We start from the raw sequence: 18,751 nt of genomic DNA, 5'->3' as shown, positions 1-18,751 counted from the left end.
GAGAGGTTCACCTCAGACACTAGTATGACTGAAAGTGAGCCAATGCAGTAAATGAGGGCCTGTAACCTGAAAGTAAGTTTACATGTTGTTCTTTCCACCACACCTGTATACAACTCCATGCCATTAACTCTGTGCCACCAAGAGAAAAAACAAGAGAAAAATGAAAGGCAGGAGATAGGTTAATGCTGGCACACATTACATGCCCCTGGTATAGGTTTGCTCCTACAGCACAGGCTGATTCAGGTCACTCTACATATTTCAGAAGCTATGGCACATGCTGAGTGCTCTTCACACATTGAGTGCAGAGGGGCTTTCAGATCATGTTCACTTTAAAAGCAGAAGTAGTACCAGCACAAGTTGAAGAGCCACAATGTTCTTTTTTTTGTCATGGCTGGCTAGTTCCCACTACCACAAGCAGGCATGAAACTAGCCTATGACAGACCACATATAGTACTGAATGGCTCATCCAGAGCCTCTTCTTGGAGGTCTTCAGCACCGCTTCCAGTGAAGTAGCACTGGCACACGTTTCGTTACTGTGCTCACAGATGCTCAGCATCAGCCAGCGAGCCTGATTAATACAGCTTCTCAAAGAGGAGATGTTTAAAGTCACCAGAATTTGGTATTTTGACCCATGTATTTCACATGCGTGGTGGTTTAGGAAGGCTGCGGTGATGGGCTCCTCTCTGTGAGGAAATAATCACACACTCAACTCAGAAATAGTCAGAGGTGGCATTTCAGAAGTACTGCACAGTCACCTAACTCTCTCACACACAAAAAAAAAGCATAAAACTCTGACTTTGATCCAATCAGTTTGACAAGATTTGGGAACTCCTCAGGATCCTACCCTACCATCAAGTACTGGTTCTTCCTGTTTAAACAATAATGGAATCAAATATCATTCGTCCTGATGGTATACCTGAAATACAGCAACTACACAAGATTATATGGGGGTAGGTATTCACAAATTAGACCCAAGAGATTTTTTTTGTGTAGATATATGTGTAGTTTGACTGCTGGGATTAGCTTTTCCTTACATGCTGGATACACATTTTTTAAATCATACTGGCAATAGGAAGATACTTAATTACTGAACTGTTTGTTGCTGTTGTTTAAAAAAACAATGAACTACCCAGGATCATAACAGTACTTGTGAATTTGTGCCCCAAGACACTGCTATCCTTCCTGTGCACGTATCTTGCAGATAGATAACATCTAAGAGCTGTGTCAAAGGGACCCCTCAAAGCAGAAAAGCTTATGTCAAGGGAACAAGTAAATAGGAACGAATTTTAGATAGGGTATTAGCACGCAAGAAAGATACAGACATTGCTCGTTACCTAGCAGAGTTCACTTGCCATTCTGAAACCGCAAAGTGTAAGATGTAGGCAGGCAACAATTAGTGAAACATGGCAACTAAAACAGAGCAAACTAAAATCAAAAGATTGTTAAACAGTCAAGCAGACCAGCTCCTAGTGAAAATTTCAAAAACCTCCACACCATCACCTTGTCAGCAGTTTCATTCAATAAGCTTTAATTTGGTTGCATATGCAATATCCAGAGTTGATCCCAAGTTCCACATTAATTAAGACAATACACAAGTTTAATGTCACACCATCTGCAAGTCCTTTATTAATTTCAAATGAGTCACCTTGCTCTCTAGGAATGACAGTTCCCTAAAAACTGTTTGGTGGAAGAAGGACAGAACACCTTGAAACAGGTATCAGATCACATCAACTTCACACAATAAATCAGGGGTCATAAAATAACTACTCACTGCAAAATTATGGTATTTTTCAAAGCACAGAGAAAAGCCTGCAGTTGTAAGAACTGGTGAAAAGTACTGTTATTTTAAATTGCACATGATAGACTGACTTCTTTAAGTACTGGTGGTAATACGTTATTATTCAAACATTTCTGTCCGCTGTGTCTTATCTCTCCAAACAAGCTTTTTCTCAGATTAAAAAAAATCAACCCAACTTTCTCATTAAACTGAAGTCACGTGCGTTCTCAGATAACAAAATATTCCATACATACGCTAACACAAAAGAAAACCGTGTTCACCAGTGAATACTCATCAGTTCATATCTAAGCTTCCAGATCAATGAGACACTGAACACAGCTTTCTTCTGCCCATCTCTTGATTCACTACTACTCTCCAGTTGGTACTTTTAAATCACCGATGGAGGGAAGAAAGTGAGCAGACGCATTTACCAACAAACCTTCCAACACACGCACGTTTTTCTAAATCTTTCCATTATTATTCATGTGATGATCCTAACTGATGCCCTAATCAATTGAAAACATATCTTCTGAAGTGCTAAGATTGCCAAAAAATTAATAGAACAAAACATTATTTACTTTTCTGTTTTCTGTTTCAGCAGACAGAGTAACCACCAAAACTAGATTGCTGTCTCTTAGGCCCTGAAACTAAATGCTACAGTTAAACCGATACAGTGAGAGCTAACAAAACTAGAGCAAGTATTCTGATTTCAAGATTGTCAAAGTTGAAACAAGCGAGAGTTAAGTAAAATTTCTAAAATTCACTGGTATTTGAGAAACAACAACACTGGCACAATTTCAGTGATTCTAGAACCAAAGCAGTTCGGCGACAATGAACATTGAGGTATTGAGAGTAAAAAGGTTTAGGCATGCATGTATACGTGAGCGTGCACAGAGATTTTATGCTTAAGATACTACTGGAACTGCAGGCATTTTCAAATTTGTGTTTATTTTATTTTTTTACTAAGACTGGAAATTGAATAGGAATTGCACACTCAGAAAAGTCAGTAAGACTAAAACGAGAACTAATTTCTTTAGCTGCAAAAAAAAAAAGATCATTACATCTTTGTTATTAAATCCAGTGTTTTGCAGACTGCTCAGGAAAGATAACAGTCCAATTTATTAATGAGTGCTCAATTTGTAACCTATTTACCTACTTTTTAGCTTCAAAAGTACTCCCACTTCATTTTAACTAAAATCGTACAAACTGACATTCAGGTTCTCGTAGAACATGTAGTACTTGTCGATGTGTCATTTTGCTACTGCAAAATTCTACATGTCGGATAATCGGTCAATGACTGAAAATAAGATCTCTAAAGAACACACATATTTAGTCTCAATACCAAGAAAAACTTCAACTCCTGTCAGGATAAGGTGCAAAAAGCAATACTGTGTGAGAAGTGCAGCAGCTATACAGACATTTTCTTTTCTATAATGAGAAAACACATTGCGAGGTGATTTAGAATGATGCAGTTTGGCGAAGTCATACCAACTTATCTGAGAAATAAAACAGTCCAGTGATTTTTATAAAAAACTCATTACTTTTAGCAGAAGTTCTTCAGAACACTGTCCCCTCTGTTATTGTATGCACAACTTTTTATTACACTGCAATTACTATTGGAAATCTGAATCTAGAATTTAGGATGTTAAAAGACAGGGCAGAAAGGAGAAAAAAATAACATCAAATACAAAATTTCTACTCCCCTAGGAGGGGCGCAGGAAGAGGTTACTAAGGTCATTTAAAAAAAAAATCTTTAAAAAGAGCAGGATTGTATTTTTGGCAATTCATCTCTCTATATTTAAATTTATGTAAAGATGCCATCAACGACTTCCAAGAATTTTTTTTTAAACCTAAAACCCTAAACTTAAATTTGTGAAGCCAGATGCAAATAGAAAACCTCTAGCACCTGGCAAGTTCTTTCAGGTTAGTCAAAAACCATGTGTTAATTTGAGTCGTCACATCAACAGATGAGGACAGGACTTATTTTTGTTTAGGGGCATTTCAGCAAAAAAGCTAAAGTGGGAAACAGCCAGCACAAAGCTTCCTCAAGGCAAACCAACAAGAGTTGATGAAGAGTTTTGTCCAGTAATACACCAAACTGAACATGCTAAACTGAAAACCATTCAACCGTTTGTTTGTCCTTTCAGTTGCTTTCTGTAGCAATCACCATTGGTGCTGATTTTATTAATGACTCATAGAAAATACATTTGTGTTTCAGCAAAAAAAACTCGACTGCTAATTGACTTTAGTGAACAACACACAGGTCTGATTTTGAAAAAATATAAACGAAATTGAAAAGAAGAATATGAACTACAGAAAGCTCCTGCAATAGAATTTATACATCTAGTTTGTGCTGTCTGGTGAAGACTATTTTATTATAAGTAAGTCATGGTTGTTTGTTGTTTTTTGGGGGGTTTTTTTTTGAGTGGAGGTGTTGGTTTTAGGGTGTTTCTTTTTGTTTGTTTGTTTGTTTTGGCTAAAGTTTGTTTTCTCAGTAACGCTTTCTGAAAAGTCCCTATCATTAAGGCTGTGAAGTGCCAGTCAAATATAATCTCTATATTCAATCCACCCTTCTAACATAATGTTGAAACATTGAAAAGTTATGGCTTGACTTGACTTACAAAGAGCTTTGTAAATCATTTATAATTCTAATCCTGACCTGGCTTATCTGAAAGAATGGGAAGTAGGAGAAAACACCAATAACCTTACACTTTTTACTTCCATCAGGACCCACAAGAATATTCCCAGGACTACATACTTCAGCTGAGAGTAAGGACCCTGTTGAGGCCTTTACTAGATGATTTACTCAATGCTCCAGGCGCACTGTGGCATATCTAACAACGGTGCACCATCTATCACACTTGTCCCTGATCCCTAAGGGGGCTCTAAGTACTACAGTAAAGAAATACGTGCCACCTACATTCTTCTCTCAGGGAATGCTGGAACACAATGACTACACCTCAGAAGCACATTCACGTTTACACGCCTGGATTAACACCCTCAACACAACCTCTTTGACACAGTGTAAGTCAGAGCATTTGTTCTGTTCCAGTCGACACAGTACCCAACCAGCCTTGGCATCTGCTGGGCAAAAAATCCCTTGTACAAACAAGTGCAGGCTTCAAACATTCCTCATCCTCTCTTCCCTACCATTTGTCTAAAGGAACATGCTTCCTCTGACACAGCTAGCACGTGCTGAGCAATTCAAACAGTGAACTGATTTGATTGCATCACCGCCACAGCAGCCTCCACCAAGACCCAGCCTGACAAACTTTAAAAGTTGCTTTGCAGAAGTCTCTTGGAGGCTTAGTGGGGCATTGAAGTCATTTTTGAAAGATTAGTCAGAGCTCCTAATTTCACAAGCAGAGCCCAAGCCAGAAAGGGCATAACTTCAAACTAGAGAAAATCTTCTGGTGCCACTACACCTGAAAGAAAGATGGTACCTATTTTGCTCAGCGTGGTCTTCTGAAACGTCTCATGAGGGGAAAACCTTACCCAAAAAGCATTGAAATACCATAAAAGAAAGCATTTTTATTAGAAGAAGCAATTTCTACACTTCCCCTTGATGATAGCATAAAGGCTGGAAACTGATGGCTTCCACTGGTGGCAGCGTTGGTAATATGAGAGCTTACTGCTGTAAACGGAAAGGCAATAGTCTGACTTGGCTAAACAACTTGCAGAGCTGATCTTTATACAACAGCAGCAGCCTTATGATATATTAGCAACTCTGATTTTGAAGACTTTCTTTCTATTTCACTCTTTAATAGTTCCCCTAAGTCTTTGGACAGTAGAGTCTATGCATAGACATACTGTCAATTATATGAAACAGGGATCTCTTTAATCATGTCACGGAGATGCAATTTTCATATATGAATGGGTTTCTCCAGCTCAAGGCTTCTGTATGCTATCCAACTCACAGTAATGCAGTTTTAATAGACTAGTATTTCTCATTGAGCCACATCTGTCCAGGATTAGCATATGCCAGCTGCTTAGTTTCTCTATTTTTCCCTTTTTTAGTTATTTCACTTTGAGAAGTGGTATGCTTCTGAGCCCATACAAATGCTCTCTGGACTGCTTTGTTTCTGTGTGGGGATATTCCTTCATGTTACAGAGCCAAAGAAGAAAGCACTGAAGTGACTTTCAGCACTTCCAGAGCTATCAAGAGACATGACAGGATTTTTTTTTCCTTTTGTTTCAGCACAGAGTAAGTCCCCAATGCATACAGACCAAAAAAAAAAAAAAAAAAAAAAAAAAAAAAAAAAAAAAAAAAAAAAAAAAAAAACCCGACAAAAATACTTACCTATGTTGAAGCAGATTATTTGAATTGTGGCAGATTAGTTTGCTTACTTTGTCTTAATTATATTTATGCAGGTTTTTAAAGATGATCTTCACACATTTGCAAGGCTATCATGTCCAGTTGGAACTGTATTAAGATTTACAACATCCAACCAGGCTTCGAAAAATGAAATGAGATCCAGATCTTGATGCAGGCTAATACGAATGCATTATCTACACTAGGCCTGCAGGCTATGACCATTCAAGAAATGTGTAGATGTGGCACTTAAGGACACGGTTCAGTGGGCATGGTGGTGATTGGCTGATGGTTCAACTGTTCGACTTGACGATCTTAGGAGAGACTCCTACAACTCTATGATTTCATCTTGAAAATATTTCTCAGCTTTTGATAGGTGATCAGCCATTTAGTTCTTAAATTTTCAGCCAATCTCTTCTTTGAATTTTTTAATTTATAAATTTCATCTCTTGTTATTTACTCAGCTGAAACTTTCTCATCCTTAAAACTTCATAGAAGATATATCACAGTATTTAGCACAGAAAACTGCTGCTGAAAAGTTACTCAGCTTCTCTGTAAGTTTTTTTTTTTTTTTTTAAACAACTTCTATTCTTCACACTGGTTCTGTTCTCATTACAGCATCTTTTTGTTGGTCATATTGTTTTATAAACGTGTCTGGCTGTTTAGTCAAGGAGCAGGAAAGACTGTTCTTAAATAACAGCATAGTGTTTTAACTGTGCTTTTCTCTTTTGGTCCAGTTTCCCAAGGACTGAGTATTTTAAATCCTATTTCTATTGGACCATACAGTTTATTCTCAAATATACAGTTAGGTTGCGCTGGCTGCACAAGCAATGACTTAGTAATTTGCTATTGCCTAACTCCCCCTGCAACTACCTACCAGTTTTACACAGCCATCAATTCAGGAAAACAAGGAGGAAAGCTGCTGGTCTAGAGACAGCACATATCAGATTAAGATGATATTGTTAATGGCATCAGAATACTAAAGGAAAGAAAAGCAAATAACTCTAACCTGATGGTGCTTTGGTTAACTGCAGAGTGAAGATTAAAACAATTTATAAGACAGTATAGATAGAGGAAAAAAAGAGTAGATGTTTCATGGGTATTGAAATATTTTCTCAGCAACCAGAAGACATCGCAGCATTCAAAAATCCAGTGCTTTAACATCACTCTCTCATCTAGAGAAGAAATCTAGCAAGCCACAAGACTCGAAACAACAGCATCTGAATACTTGATTATCACCAGGACACAGGCTGGCTATTCATATGAAATAGGGATGTCTAAAACTTATGAGAACTTTTGGTACTGGGCAGAGAAAAAATGATAACAGCCTCAACCCCCAGAAAATCAGGCTTATTTTGTTGGGATTTTCCTTATACTTCAATCAAATGACTACACACATTTATTGATATACTCTTCAGAAAAGAAGAAGTGTCCTCTTTTAATGTCCTCTGAAAAAAGGACACTAAGAATAAAAATAAAAGCAAAACAAGTTCTCTAGCAACAGAAAGCAAAGAACAAAAAACTCACAGGCATAAAGCAGCAGCACACATGCAAAAGCCTACTCCTAATGCAGTATGTTGCAAACAGAGCTGCTGTAAACACGGAAAGCTTTTGTGACAGAGGACATTGCAGGGATACCCAGGTAAATGCTCGCTGATTTAAGATCTACGTTGTTACTGTGATGTCTCCAAGATGAGTGCAGCTTTTAGCTGCCTGTGGTGCAGCACTGGTCAGCCTGACAATAAGGATGCTACAAATAAATTAATCCCAAAGGACTCCACAAATACAGGCGACCAGTAATACATTTTAAGCATTTACTAAGTCAAACTTCTGGTGTTAGTTAAGAGAAAAAACAAAATTATTAATAACTGACAAACATGTGGTGAACTATGTGAAAGAAGCTGGTAGTTTCAGTCCATTTCTGGATTGATGGACAGGTGCCTGCAATATACTCAGCAGTCACCACAGCTGGCACCTCAGAGCATCTCAGACAGACCAAGGACTGAGGATTACTCTGATATTGGAGTGCAAAGCTCAAAGACCTTTGCACTTTACTTGAATCAACTTCACACAAATGTGGAGCACAGAAGAAAATTCACCTCTGCCTTGGCAGTATTTTCCAGCAATTTCTTATGCTCCCTGTTAAAAACCTTGCTTACTTCCAACCTGAATGCATGTAACTTCATTTGTTATTCTGAGATGGTTTCTCTGCATGGGGACCCAAGGACTGTAATCAGATCATTCCCTGCCTTCCTCTGTGGTTATTAGTCTCTGGGACTGAGCTTGAATGGCCACAAGAAGAGAATAATTCCTAGCACTCCTCCTGCTTCTAGGAGTCATGCTCTAGGCCTTCCTGTATTACACACAGCAACTACTGCACGATGCAGCAGGGAAGTATTTTTGTTCTTGCCAGTATTTAAGTGTGTGTGTGCAGTGGGAAGAACAGGGAAAGGGCAAGAGTAACTGATAAGGATGATGCAACTTCAGCTGCTTGCACATGACTACCCATGACAGTACACACTTCCTAGGATGGGACGCAGTTTTGCTGAAACAGTTGCACAATCCACACCAGCATCCTACTTAGTTTGGGCCTGCATCCATCTCCAAGTGCCATCCCTCAAAACAGGATCAAACACCTGGAAATTCACAGTGAAACAGGCTGTAACCAGATTCTTGTGAACAAGATTAACAAGATTTGCCTTCATCTCCTTCACTTAGATCAACTGGCACAAAATTGGCTAGATCCCAGATTTAAAGGAGTAGAGTAAAGGTAAAAGTCACCAACATGACTTTGCTGCATTACTCAGTAGTAGTAGCAAGGTAGGTTTTAATGTGTTAGGTTTTGAATCTTCTGATGTCCTGCAAAGCTCTAGTAAGTAAAGCAGCATTTGAGCTTGACGGGAATGTCTCTCGGGGCCATTTCCTAGTTTTCCCAGAGCATCCCAAAAGAACACTGGTTGCAGGAGCAATCCAAAAGCAGAGGCTCTGATTGGCTCAGGTAGATTTCTCTGAAGCAACAGGTTGTCTGCAGAGAAAGGGAAGAAGTGCTTAGGAGGAATTAAGCGTCCACTTTCTCTGTGTGTCCTGACTGCTTGGTTAGGACACCTGGATATCACAGCAGTCAGATGTTTAGGCATTTTGGTCTCTAAGCCCAACAGCTATTTGTCCTGGCCTTAAAATAAAAAAAGGAGTTCTACCAAGATACACAACAGGTCACTGCAAGCTATACAACCATTTAAAGCACACAGGTATCTGTTTTCCCATTTGCCTTTCACTCTCTCTCACATTCTGAAGAGAGGTTTTCAAATCTGAACTAGCTAGGAGAGAGATTAGAAAGCAGGTGGCAAGAAACCTAATTGTTCTCGTCTGCATATGGCTTTTGTGTGGATTTATAAAACCCCTGTGAGTGTTCCAATGGCAGCTGTCCAAAGTGGTCTGGAGGAGCCAACTTGCTTCCATGTCTGTGCGGGAACACACGTAGCGCTGTTGGACACCATTCTTATTCAGAGGGTTCCTTCTGTACAGTTTACAAGCAACAAACCTTGCTGAGTGTGGCACACAGTCCTTCCACTGGGACATGCCACCAGTCACCTATATTTTTTCTGACAGAGTTATAAACATGCATCTTTAAAATATAAAACGTTCATCAAAGAGGTTAAGATCCTATACAGTAATGGTGTGCTTCATTGGAACAACAGCCTCAGGATGCTTTATAAATAAATTTTAGGCTTGGTTTCATATTTCCTTGAAATAATTTATATAAGAAGAACTAAGGGCAATACTGCAAGATAGCTTAGTCCAGATTTTTGCAGATTCCTTTCAGTCTAAAACACCTGAAAGCCTTACAAAACAATTTTATGTCTTGTACTTAATGCAGGCTGATGATATCTGAATGTATGAAGTTTTATATTCCAACTGACTTACCAACCTACTCTTTTTAGTCATTCCAGCTTGAAAGCACACCGCAGCTTTCCAGTGCTGAACTTCGATTAAGAGCCGCACATAACTTAGAAGTCCATGAGGATTTGTAAATAATCATCAAAATAACTTCTGAAACCAAATCTCAGTGAGAAAAGCTTCCTTTTAATCATCTCTTCAACAGAAAAACACTATGAAACCTAAACCAATATAACAAATGTTTTTTGTGAAACTCTTCAGTCATTTTCTAACAAGCTGGTAAGCTACTAGAAAATACTTCCAAATACTGCAGTACATATAAAGCACAGAAAGAAGCACACATTTTAAAAGCTACTGTGAATATTTTAAACACAATCAGGTAAGAACAGTCTGTCAAGAGAGGGGCAGCACCTCAGGTTACTAATAGGGAAAGTAATTTTATAATCTAAGAAGTTGGTGCTCACCACAAATACTGGACATTTGCTTTTTCCTCCTGAGTATTGTTCCTACCCGGTATGGACAATGAAACCAGATTGCTCATTTTCGTCCTCTACCCAAGGTTTGCAGCTTCAGGTGCTGTATCAGAAGAACTTTTGCATCGTAACAGTCACTACTGTAATTTCAAAACATGACAAGCAAGATGTGAGTAATTTGGCACCTCTTTGAGAGTGTGCACCCATATTTGTTTGTTCTACAGACAGCTAAAAAAGGCCAAATTCTCTTTGACAACAACAGTGAATTTTCTGTTCCTAAAAACACTTACCCTTTCGTGGCTTGCAGAGAAAGCTTTGCTTAATGGGATATTTGTAACATTTCCTATAGGATGATTAGGAAATCTTTGAGATTTTGTTAGCAAGAGACAAATGTGACTACTGATGTTCATGAAAATGCAGCATTTTAGAAATGATCAGTGTCCACACAAATGCACACATACAAAACAGGGAGCCTCAGGGGAAAAAAGAAAAACTTCTCAAATCACAGTAATTCCGTGTTTAAAGGTCTGAATAAAATTAAATGGATTTCTGAATACAAACATAAGCTCTCACTTGCTAACAGTGATGTCTACATAAAAGGGAAGGAAATGCATCAGAAAAGCATTTGACTTCAGTGGACTAGAGAACACTCCTCAAGCACTATGTGGATATATCAGCTGTAAACAAACCTACCTACAAACATGGGAAGATGTAAATAATAAAGGAAGTAACGCATTTGCTAGGCCCTTGTTGCAAAAAAGAAGCATTTAGATGCAGATAAACATCACAGTAAGACTACAAATGATAAAGCAATAATCATCAGGTCAGCTCCAAAACAAATGCAACTTGGAATCCTCGTACTATTTACTGAAGTTTAATGGTTGCTTTCCACAGCACCTGCAAGGAGAACAACACATTGCACACTGCAAAAAAACAGAAGGCACAGTTAGAGAAACGTTTATTTCAGAGGCAGGGGTGAACAAAGCAAGTCCACCCTCAACCAGTCACTGCTCCTCTACCACTGTGAGTTTTGAGAGTGCATCATGAACCACACTGGGAACTGAGCTGGGTAAATTTAATACTCAAGTGTCTTTTGTGGAAGTAACTAGAGGAAGAAATGGTGACTTGATTATATTTAACTCACACAAGCTCCCAGATCTGTTCACCACACAGACCCACAAACAGATGCAACGCCATGTCGGGAAGGCGTGTGGGCTGTGAGAACTACCACCAACACCACAAGAAACACTGTCCTAAGGTTGCAGCTGGACTGGGCCATAATTAGCGTTCCTACCTTTCTAATAACTATAATAAATCAAGTCTCTACTCATTTTAGAGAGCAGCACCCTAGAGGAAGCAACTACATCTCTCCTCAACTAAGAGCAGTTTGAAGTTCAGTGATTCAGAATTAACCTGCATCAGGCTCAGTGTAAGTCAGATGGACACTACCAAGTTAACAGCTTGCATAAATTCTGCTTAAACCCACTTCTAAGCTAAAAGTAAACCTTGAATTCCCCATGAACTTCATTTTCGTTTTAATCATGACATATCTTTTGTTCAGCTTTCCTACTGATTTGTCTGAGAGAGGAGGAAGTTTTGTAGTTTTTGTAGTAAGTTCGTAGTTTCCTGTTTTCAGATTGAATCCACTAGAGACTTTATGTGACAGGAGTGAAAAGGAGAGATTCCAGAGGTGAAACCATCAACTGTCATATCTCCTACTTTGCCATATTTCATGAAAAATTAAATGCAGGGAATGAGCTAGTGAATTTAAGAGGACAAATAGTTCCCAATATAAATCAAACAGCAGGATTTTAGGGTGTAGCAAAGCCCTGACACACTTCCCTCCCTTTAAGGCAACATGGCATTAAGAAGAAAGCACAACAGTCAAACAGAGTTACAGACTGGTTCCAGCTCTTTCACCGCTCAAGATGACACAACAAGTCAAGTCATTTCAACTCTTTATATAAATTCTCCTTAGGTAAATTGAGGAATAATATTTTGTGTTAAAGCGTTGGAGACCTACAGATGCTCCGCTGTCTTTGATACATTATATAAGAGAGCACTTGTTTCTCTCAGGCCCCAAGCCTTAGGGAGGACTGCAAACTACTCAGACAACAATTTGCTTTAAAGATTCAAGAAAGTGATCTAGTACAAAGGCAAGTTGACAGTGCAAAAATGGGAGAAGGAATAGTGTTGTTGATGGGATGCATAACTCCACACACAAGAAAATTTACCTTTACTATTAGTTTGATAACAATCCCATTGTTGTGTTATATTGATTGACGCTATAATTGTCTCTTTCTTTGTCAGCTAGATTACTTGTTGTAACAGCAGCAACAACAAAATTTGTGACTGCATCCCAAGACTACAGCTGTCAAACATTTCCAAATTTCATTTCAAAACACCAGTCATACAGAACATGACATAAATCCCAAGGTAGCTGTGACACTCCATGTCAAAGTAAGAGTTTATTACAGAGTCCCCAGCCCTCTTACCTCAAGCATAGGACGGGCACTGTCATGTATTGAAAGAATGTGCGTAATGTTATTCTTGCTCAACTGCTCTACATCTCGAGCATCTGCAATAAAGGGAAAAAAGGAAGACTTTTTTTAATTCTCTTGAAACAACACCCCATTCCCTTTTCCCCTGTGCATGTTAAAAAACCACTGTCCTTGCCACATTTATTTTTGAAGCTTCAAGAAGTAAAGCAAAATCCCAAGCGCAGCTGTTCTAGAACACCGTCATCAGAGGGGGATGGGGAAGAAACACTTCTAACTCCAAAACAAATTATGTACTATATAAAGAACAAGCTTAAGTGACTCAGGAATATGTTCTTAAGTCAAAAGTTTCACATATTTTGCATCTGAAATGTAAATCTGTGCATGTCTACGTGCAGGTGATGGCCATCTGAACAAGCAGTCAGAGCTGTACAAGAAATCCTCTCACCCACAAATCCCACTTTGAGAGATACAAGTTAACGTGAGGCATTGACCTTGTGATATCCAGGTTGAGGAGTGAAGCCAACCACGTGGCTTGAATCACTCAAATTAATACCTTAATTGGCCAGCCAACACCAGAACTAGATTCTTATTTCCTGTGGACTAGTAGGGAAAAAGGTGCATTTAGCTAATACACAGCATAATTTTAAATCTGAAGAGAGACTGAGAAGATCCTGAACACATGAAGAAAAATGCTGCAACAAAAAAGCTCAACTGTGAAAAAGTGATTCCTAGACCTTTAGCTGAGGGGTTTCAAACATTCAAAACTGGAAAGCAAACTGGGGCAACAGATCTCGATGCTAGATGTTGTGAAAACATGGGTTTGTTTCTATGAGAAAGAAGGTAAAATAGATCATTAGTCACCACCGAGCAACTTTCCCTATGCTGAACGATCTGCATGTCAGAAAATGACCTTGAAGAACCACTAATACAGGTAAAAGTCTGTGTCCACTTACTCTTGACCTTTTCCCATGAGCATGACACAACACATCACGCCTATTACAGCAGTGGTTTTATGATGTGAACACCTGCCTTCCAAATTAGCCCATACAATCTGTTCACATTAGCCTGGCTACACAGAAAAAAAGAGCATCAACCACAAAGGTTTCAAACCGGCTCTCTCTAGGTACAAAAATAACAATAGTATCACCTGTACACTTTTTTTTATGTACATGCAACAGCTCAATCAGCATCTCTTGCTTCATCTTTCTCCACTCTACTATAAAGTTGCAACATCTTTTTTACATCTCAAAGAGGAACTGGACATTTAATTATACCCCTCCCACAGACAAGATCCACATGAGCACAGTAACAGGCAAGAATATTTAAAATTAATCCAACTGTGAAAGCTTATTTGGGGCTAATAAAATGAAAAGTCAGAACTGAATCAATTTCCAGTAACTACTGTTCGAGCATGTATGACCAACACAGTTCCTTATTCCTTCAGGAGAGAATTAACACAAATTCTACCTGAAACAGAATTAAGGTCCAGCTTCATAGAGCAATTAGAATTTCCTAAGAATATCAGAGTAAGCATTTCAAAGAAGAAATGCTAATGTTTGCCAGGAGAGGTCTTCTAACCCTCTGGATTTATTAGAAGTATATAGAACAGCCCTGATTTCTCAGAGAACACCTAAGGTTCTGAAAGCCCTAGAAGACAGGCTAAACATTCCTAAAAGCAAGTGCTTTCAGTTCCCAAAAGGCTAGAGACAGACGTCAGAACCTGCTGGCTGCTATTCCTGCTGTGAATGCAGATAAGCACAATTAGACCCCATTCCCTAAGATAAGTACGACCCACCTGGTAAGAAGTGGCTTGTCACATAATGCAAAGTTTCAGAAGCAGATATGACCCACAGTGAACATCGACTGCTTTGATGAAGACTGAAAAGCCTAAAGGACACAGTGCAACTCAAAAGGACTATAAGATGTTAGTTCTACAGTTAACTAAGTTCATTTCAACAAATCAAAATTATACAATAAATGATATTCCTAGAAGCAAGCTGGAAATGGCTTTATCCTAGAGCTGCATCCCAGGGTAATGTCAGGTCCATAGTATATTAGGAAACAGTCACCCAAATTGCATAAAATAGAGGGGAAAAATTCTCAGCCAGTGACTGCATTATCTAGATCTAAACCTGGCGTAGTTTATGAAAGGAGAATTCCCCTTGCTCCCCCTGGCCCCTGCCATAAGTCTACAGATATTACAGACAAAGCTAATTTAAACAATAGTACAAATGAGGTATCCTGTCATTCATGGTCCCGTAACACTTATAAAAAATTCAAAAAAAATTCCAGTGATTACGTAAAGGACCCTTAAAAGCCAGAAGAATTACCTCCATAGCATAGTAATTCCAGCTTTTTTACTGTAGCACAGTGCTGTACAAATATGCACAGGCTCACATTTTGAAATCACTGCAAAAATTGCCTCACTTCTGAATTTAAAGATGAAAGAAACCTACTGGAGTCTACCTTGTGCATCCCTGAATGGTCCCTCAAACGCAGGATTCTTTACAGTAGACAATGAAACATTTCTAAACTAATGGGGACTTTTGAGTAAAGCCTTCAGAAAGCTCTCTCCTTGTGTAAGAAGATGTAGTTCACGTTGTAGAAGCCTTTTTCTCCCTCTCCTGTGCCCATGTTTAGCTTCTCTTTCCTCAATTTAAGGTGTAGAGTCTTTCCCATCTCTGCTGCTAACAACAAAATACAAAATTATCAATCGTGCCAGGAACAGAAAAAGAAGCATTCAGTGATATAGGTTTGGATCTGCAACATTTAAATGCAACTCACCTGTTAAGTGTCTCCGCACTATGTTTCATTTTGTCACCTTTCTTCTCTAGCTATCCCATACAAAAGGCATCCTTTCTTCCTTCTTAGAAGCCCACAGCTGTCTTTGTTGTTAGTGTGAAAAGAAACATGCACTCTTTCAATGCAGTAAGCTAGCTGCAATTGAGTTTTCAGAATAAAAATTTACGTATGCTAAAACAAAGCAAGTGAGGACCCTAAGTACAACACTGTCAGGTCTCAACATGCAGATGTATAGAGATTACAGACAGTTTCATCATCACTAGTGTTTTCTGATTTTGGGGTGATGGTGGTTTTTGTTTTTATTGTTATTGGGGTTCGGGTTAATTTTTTGTTTGTTTGAAATAAAATACCTCTTTTTCTACTTTGGAGAGAACCAGAGAGAGCCATTTAATGGGGACGTTTAGATGGGATACTAGGAAGAATTTCTTCATGGAAGGTGGTTAAGCAATTGAAGGGTCTGCTCAGGGGAATGGTGGAGTCCCCCATCCCTGATGGTATTTAAGAGACACGTGGACATGGCCCTAAGTGACACGGTTTAGTGGTGGATTTGGTAGTGTTAGGTGATGCTTGCACTTGATGATGTTGCAGGTGTTTCCCAACCAAACTGATTCTGTGATTCTTAGGAGAACCTACCCTCCAGTGGTTCGGGCCACTAAGAACTGTTACTGAGAATGAATGGAATAAAGTTCTCCTGATGCGAAAGAAAAGTCCAGTGACCACCCACAGTCACAGGCACGCACACACAAAAACTAAACATCTGAATAAAAACTCCCCATCTCCTGTTGCCACTTCAGATCCTATTCTAGTAAATGATTTGTCTCAGCCTCTTCAGGATCTTTCCAGGGCACAAGGAAGTTGAGGAAAATGACAATACCTACAAAAAGTCTTCCCTGAAAAAACAATCTTCCTTCCCTAAAAAAGGGAACAGTATCGTCACCCTCTCCTGCTTTCACTATCTGAAATAAAGCCTTAGAAAAAAAATAAATAAATAACTTTTTTCAAAAGAACTACAAAGCTGATAACAGAATGGATCTAGAAACACAGCAGAACCACTTGGTGGATACTGCCTTTTTACATTCAGTAATGGGAAGGGTATAAACTTTCCCAAGACTCTCTAGCTCATTCACAGCAATGCTGGACTCTTTGGGGGAATTAAACCTCACATTGTGGCTTTCCCCTTCAAATCAAAAAGCCCCCAAATATTCCATTGGAAAAACTTGAATCTTCCAACTGCATACAAGCAAGGAAGGACAAAAGCTCTTCAACTATTCCAGGTAGAAATACTCTTGAATCTTGGACGCTCGCTACTGCTACAGCTTTTGGTTTGGAAGCAATCAAGCACTCACTTGGAACTTCATCTTGGAAAAAACAATTTGTTCTGTTTGTGCAGAAAAAGCTCCCTACCCTATCAGCCTGTGAAGAAACAAAGCATCTATTTTTGTCAGGCGTTCAGGTGCCTTTCAGGGGAAATCAAATTTCCAATGCAGAAGATACACAAGCATGCAATCCCACAATAAATTATTTGTCTTTTGAGGGTTGCAGAATTTAATTTCATCTGAAAGCAGCAACTGCAACAAACGAAATTTCCACCCAAACTAGAGCGAGGTAGAAGAGTTTACTGCTCCTGTCCCTTTCCTCATTTTGCCCCTCCCCTTTATTTCAATGCTATAACTCCCCAATAATTTTCACTGGAGAAGCCCAAGAGTTCCAATTCCCTCTAGGCTTTCAGACCAAACTCAGTCTAGGCTATTTTGTATGGACACCTGTGGTTCTTCTTGAATTTTTCTGCCCTCTAGCTGTGCAATCTCAAATACACCATCTCAGAAACACGCTACAATTTTGATTTTCTACTGGTGAGCGCAGTAACGCCCACAGATCTTCAAAGATAACAAGGACAGACATAGTCAAGTGCTGTGAACTTGGTGGGATTTCAGCAAGCATTTCAGTGCTTTCCATAGTCAGGATTACATGCTTTCTTTCTATCCTAAACACCCTAAGATGGTTACAGAAACCCCTCTAATTCTGATGCAGCTAAAATCGTGCATAGCAGCAGCACTCAAACCACAATGGGAATGCTCAACTCCCATTTCTGTCAGATTTATCCTGCAGACTTTTCTTGGGCCTTAGTTTATCTCCCAGTTAAAGGTGGAAGAGTTTGCACTTTCTCAGACATAGACCAGTTTTGTGTTAATTAGGCTCAAAAAGATAGTAGGAACATCAATGCATAAAGCAGAAATATTGCTGGATATTAAGTAGTAATTCCACAGAACAACTGCTGACTGCCTTCTCCAGACAACGCACCTCCACTACTACAGCACTTAACATCCTGTCACATCCTGCTTTTATACAGCAGCAATTGCAAGACACTGTCCCTCTTCCCTCAGGCTGCCAGCTTCCCCAGAGGTTTCCCATACAGCAGGGAGACAAACTTGCGTAGGATGGCGTTTTTAGGAACTAGCTGTGGAAACCCTGCCTCTCTGGACTCCCTGGTTAGCCACTGGAGAAAGGAGGAGAGACTATCCTCCAGAGGGCAGATCAGAGCGTTTCAGAGATTCCTGCCAACTTGTCACCCCCTGCACTCAGAGTGCCAGAGCGCCTCATCTCTGCGCCCAGGTGAGATGCACAATGCTAAGGATTTGGTGCTACTCTTGCTGACCAGATGGAACTTTATTCAATCCTGAGCAGCCTGGCTATTCAGCAAGAGGAGCATTACAGGAAGCAATTTGCTAAATCCCCCGTCTGTAGAAGTAGCTAGATGTTTCAGCTGCCCAAATTGGGATACTCTAACCAAGCCTAACTGCGTGCTGCTGAGCATTTCTCAGCAACAATCCCCTTTATGGAAGTCTCAAAATTCATTAGTCACTTTTTGAAAGAGTGCCACAAATCAGAACATGCCCCAGAAACATGGTAATCAAACTCCTCCAGAAAAATACACTGGTGATAAGCCAACAGCCTGTTCCTAAATGAGATGACTTCACTACATGGAAAG

At 39.4% G+C, this 18,751-nt stretch overlaps 1 protein-coding gene across 2 annotated transcripts in view; it reads right to left on the bottom strand.

Moving 5' to 3' along the window:
- DUSP22 (dual specificity phosphatase 22) overlaps window positions 1-18,751 on the bottom strand; it is a 43,109-nt gene that overhangs the window by 15,919 nt on the left and 8,439 nt on the right. For both annotated transcript variants that reach the window (XM_021385403.1, XM_021385404.1), the window contains exon 3: window positions 12,955-13,037. In XM_021385403.1, coding sequence (XP_021241078.1) covers window positions 12,955-13,037 — 83 coding nt within the window. The remainder of the gene's footprint in view (window positions 1-12,954; window positions 13,038-18,751) is intronic.

The sequence above is a fragment of the Numida meleagris genome, chromosome 2, assembly GCF_002078875.1.
Source record: "Numida meleagris isolate 19003 breed g44 Domestic line chromosome 2, NumMel1.0, whole genome shotgun sequence".
Classification (NCBI taxonomy): Eukaryota; Metazoa; Chordata; class Aves; order Galliformes; family Numididae; genus Numida; species Numida meleagris.
Note: the sequence above shows the minus strand (reverse complement) of the source record. Positions and strands in the feature narration are given on the sequence as shown.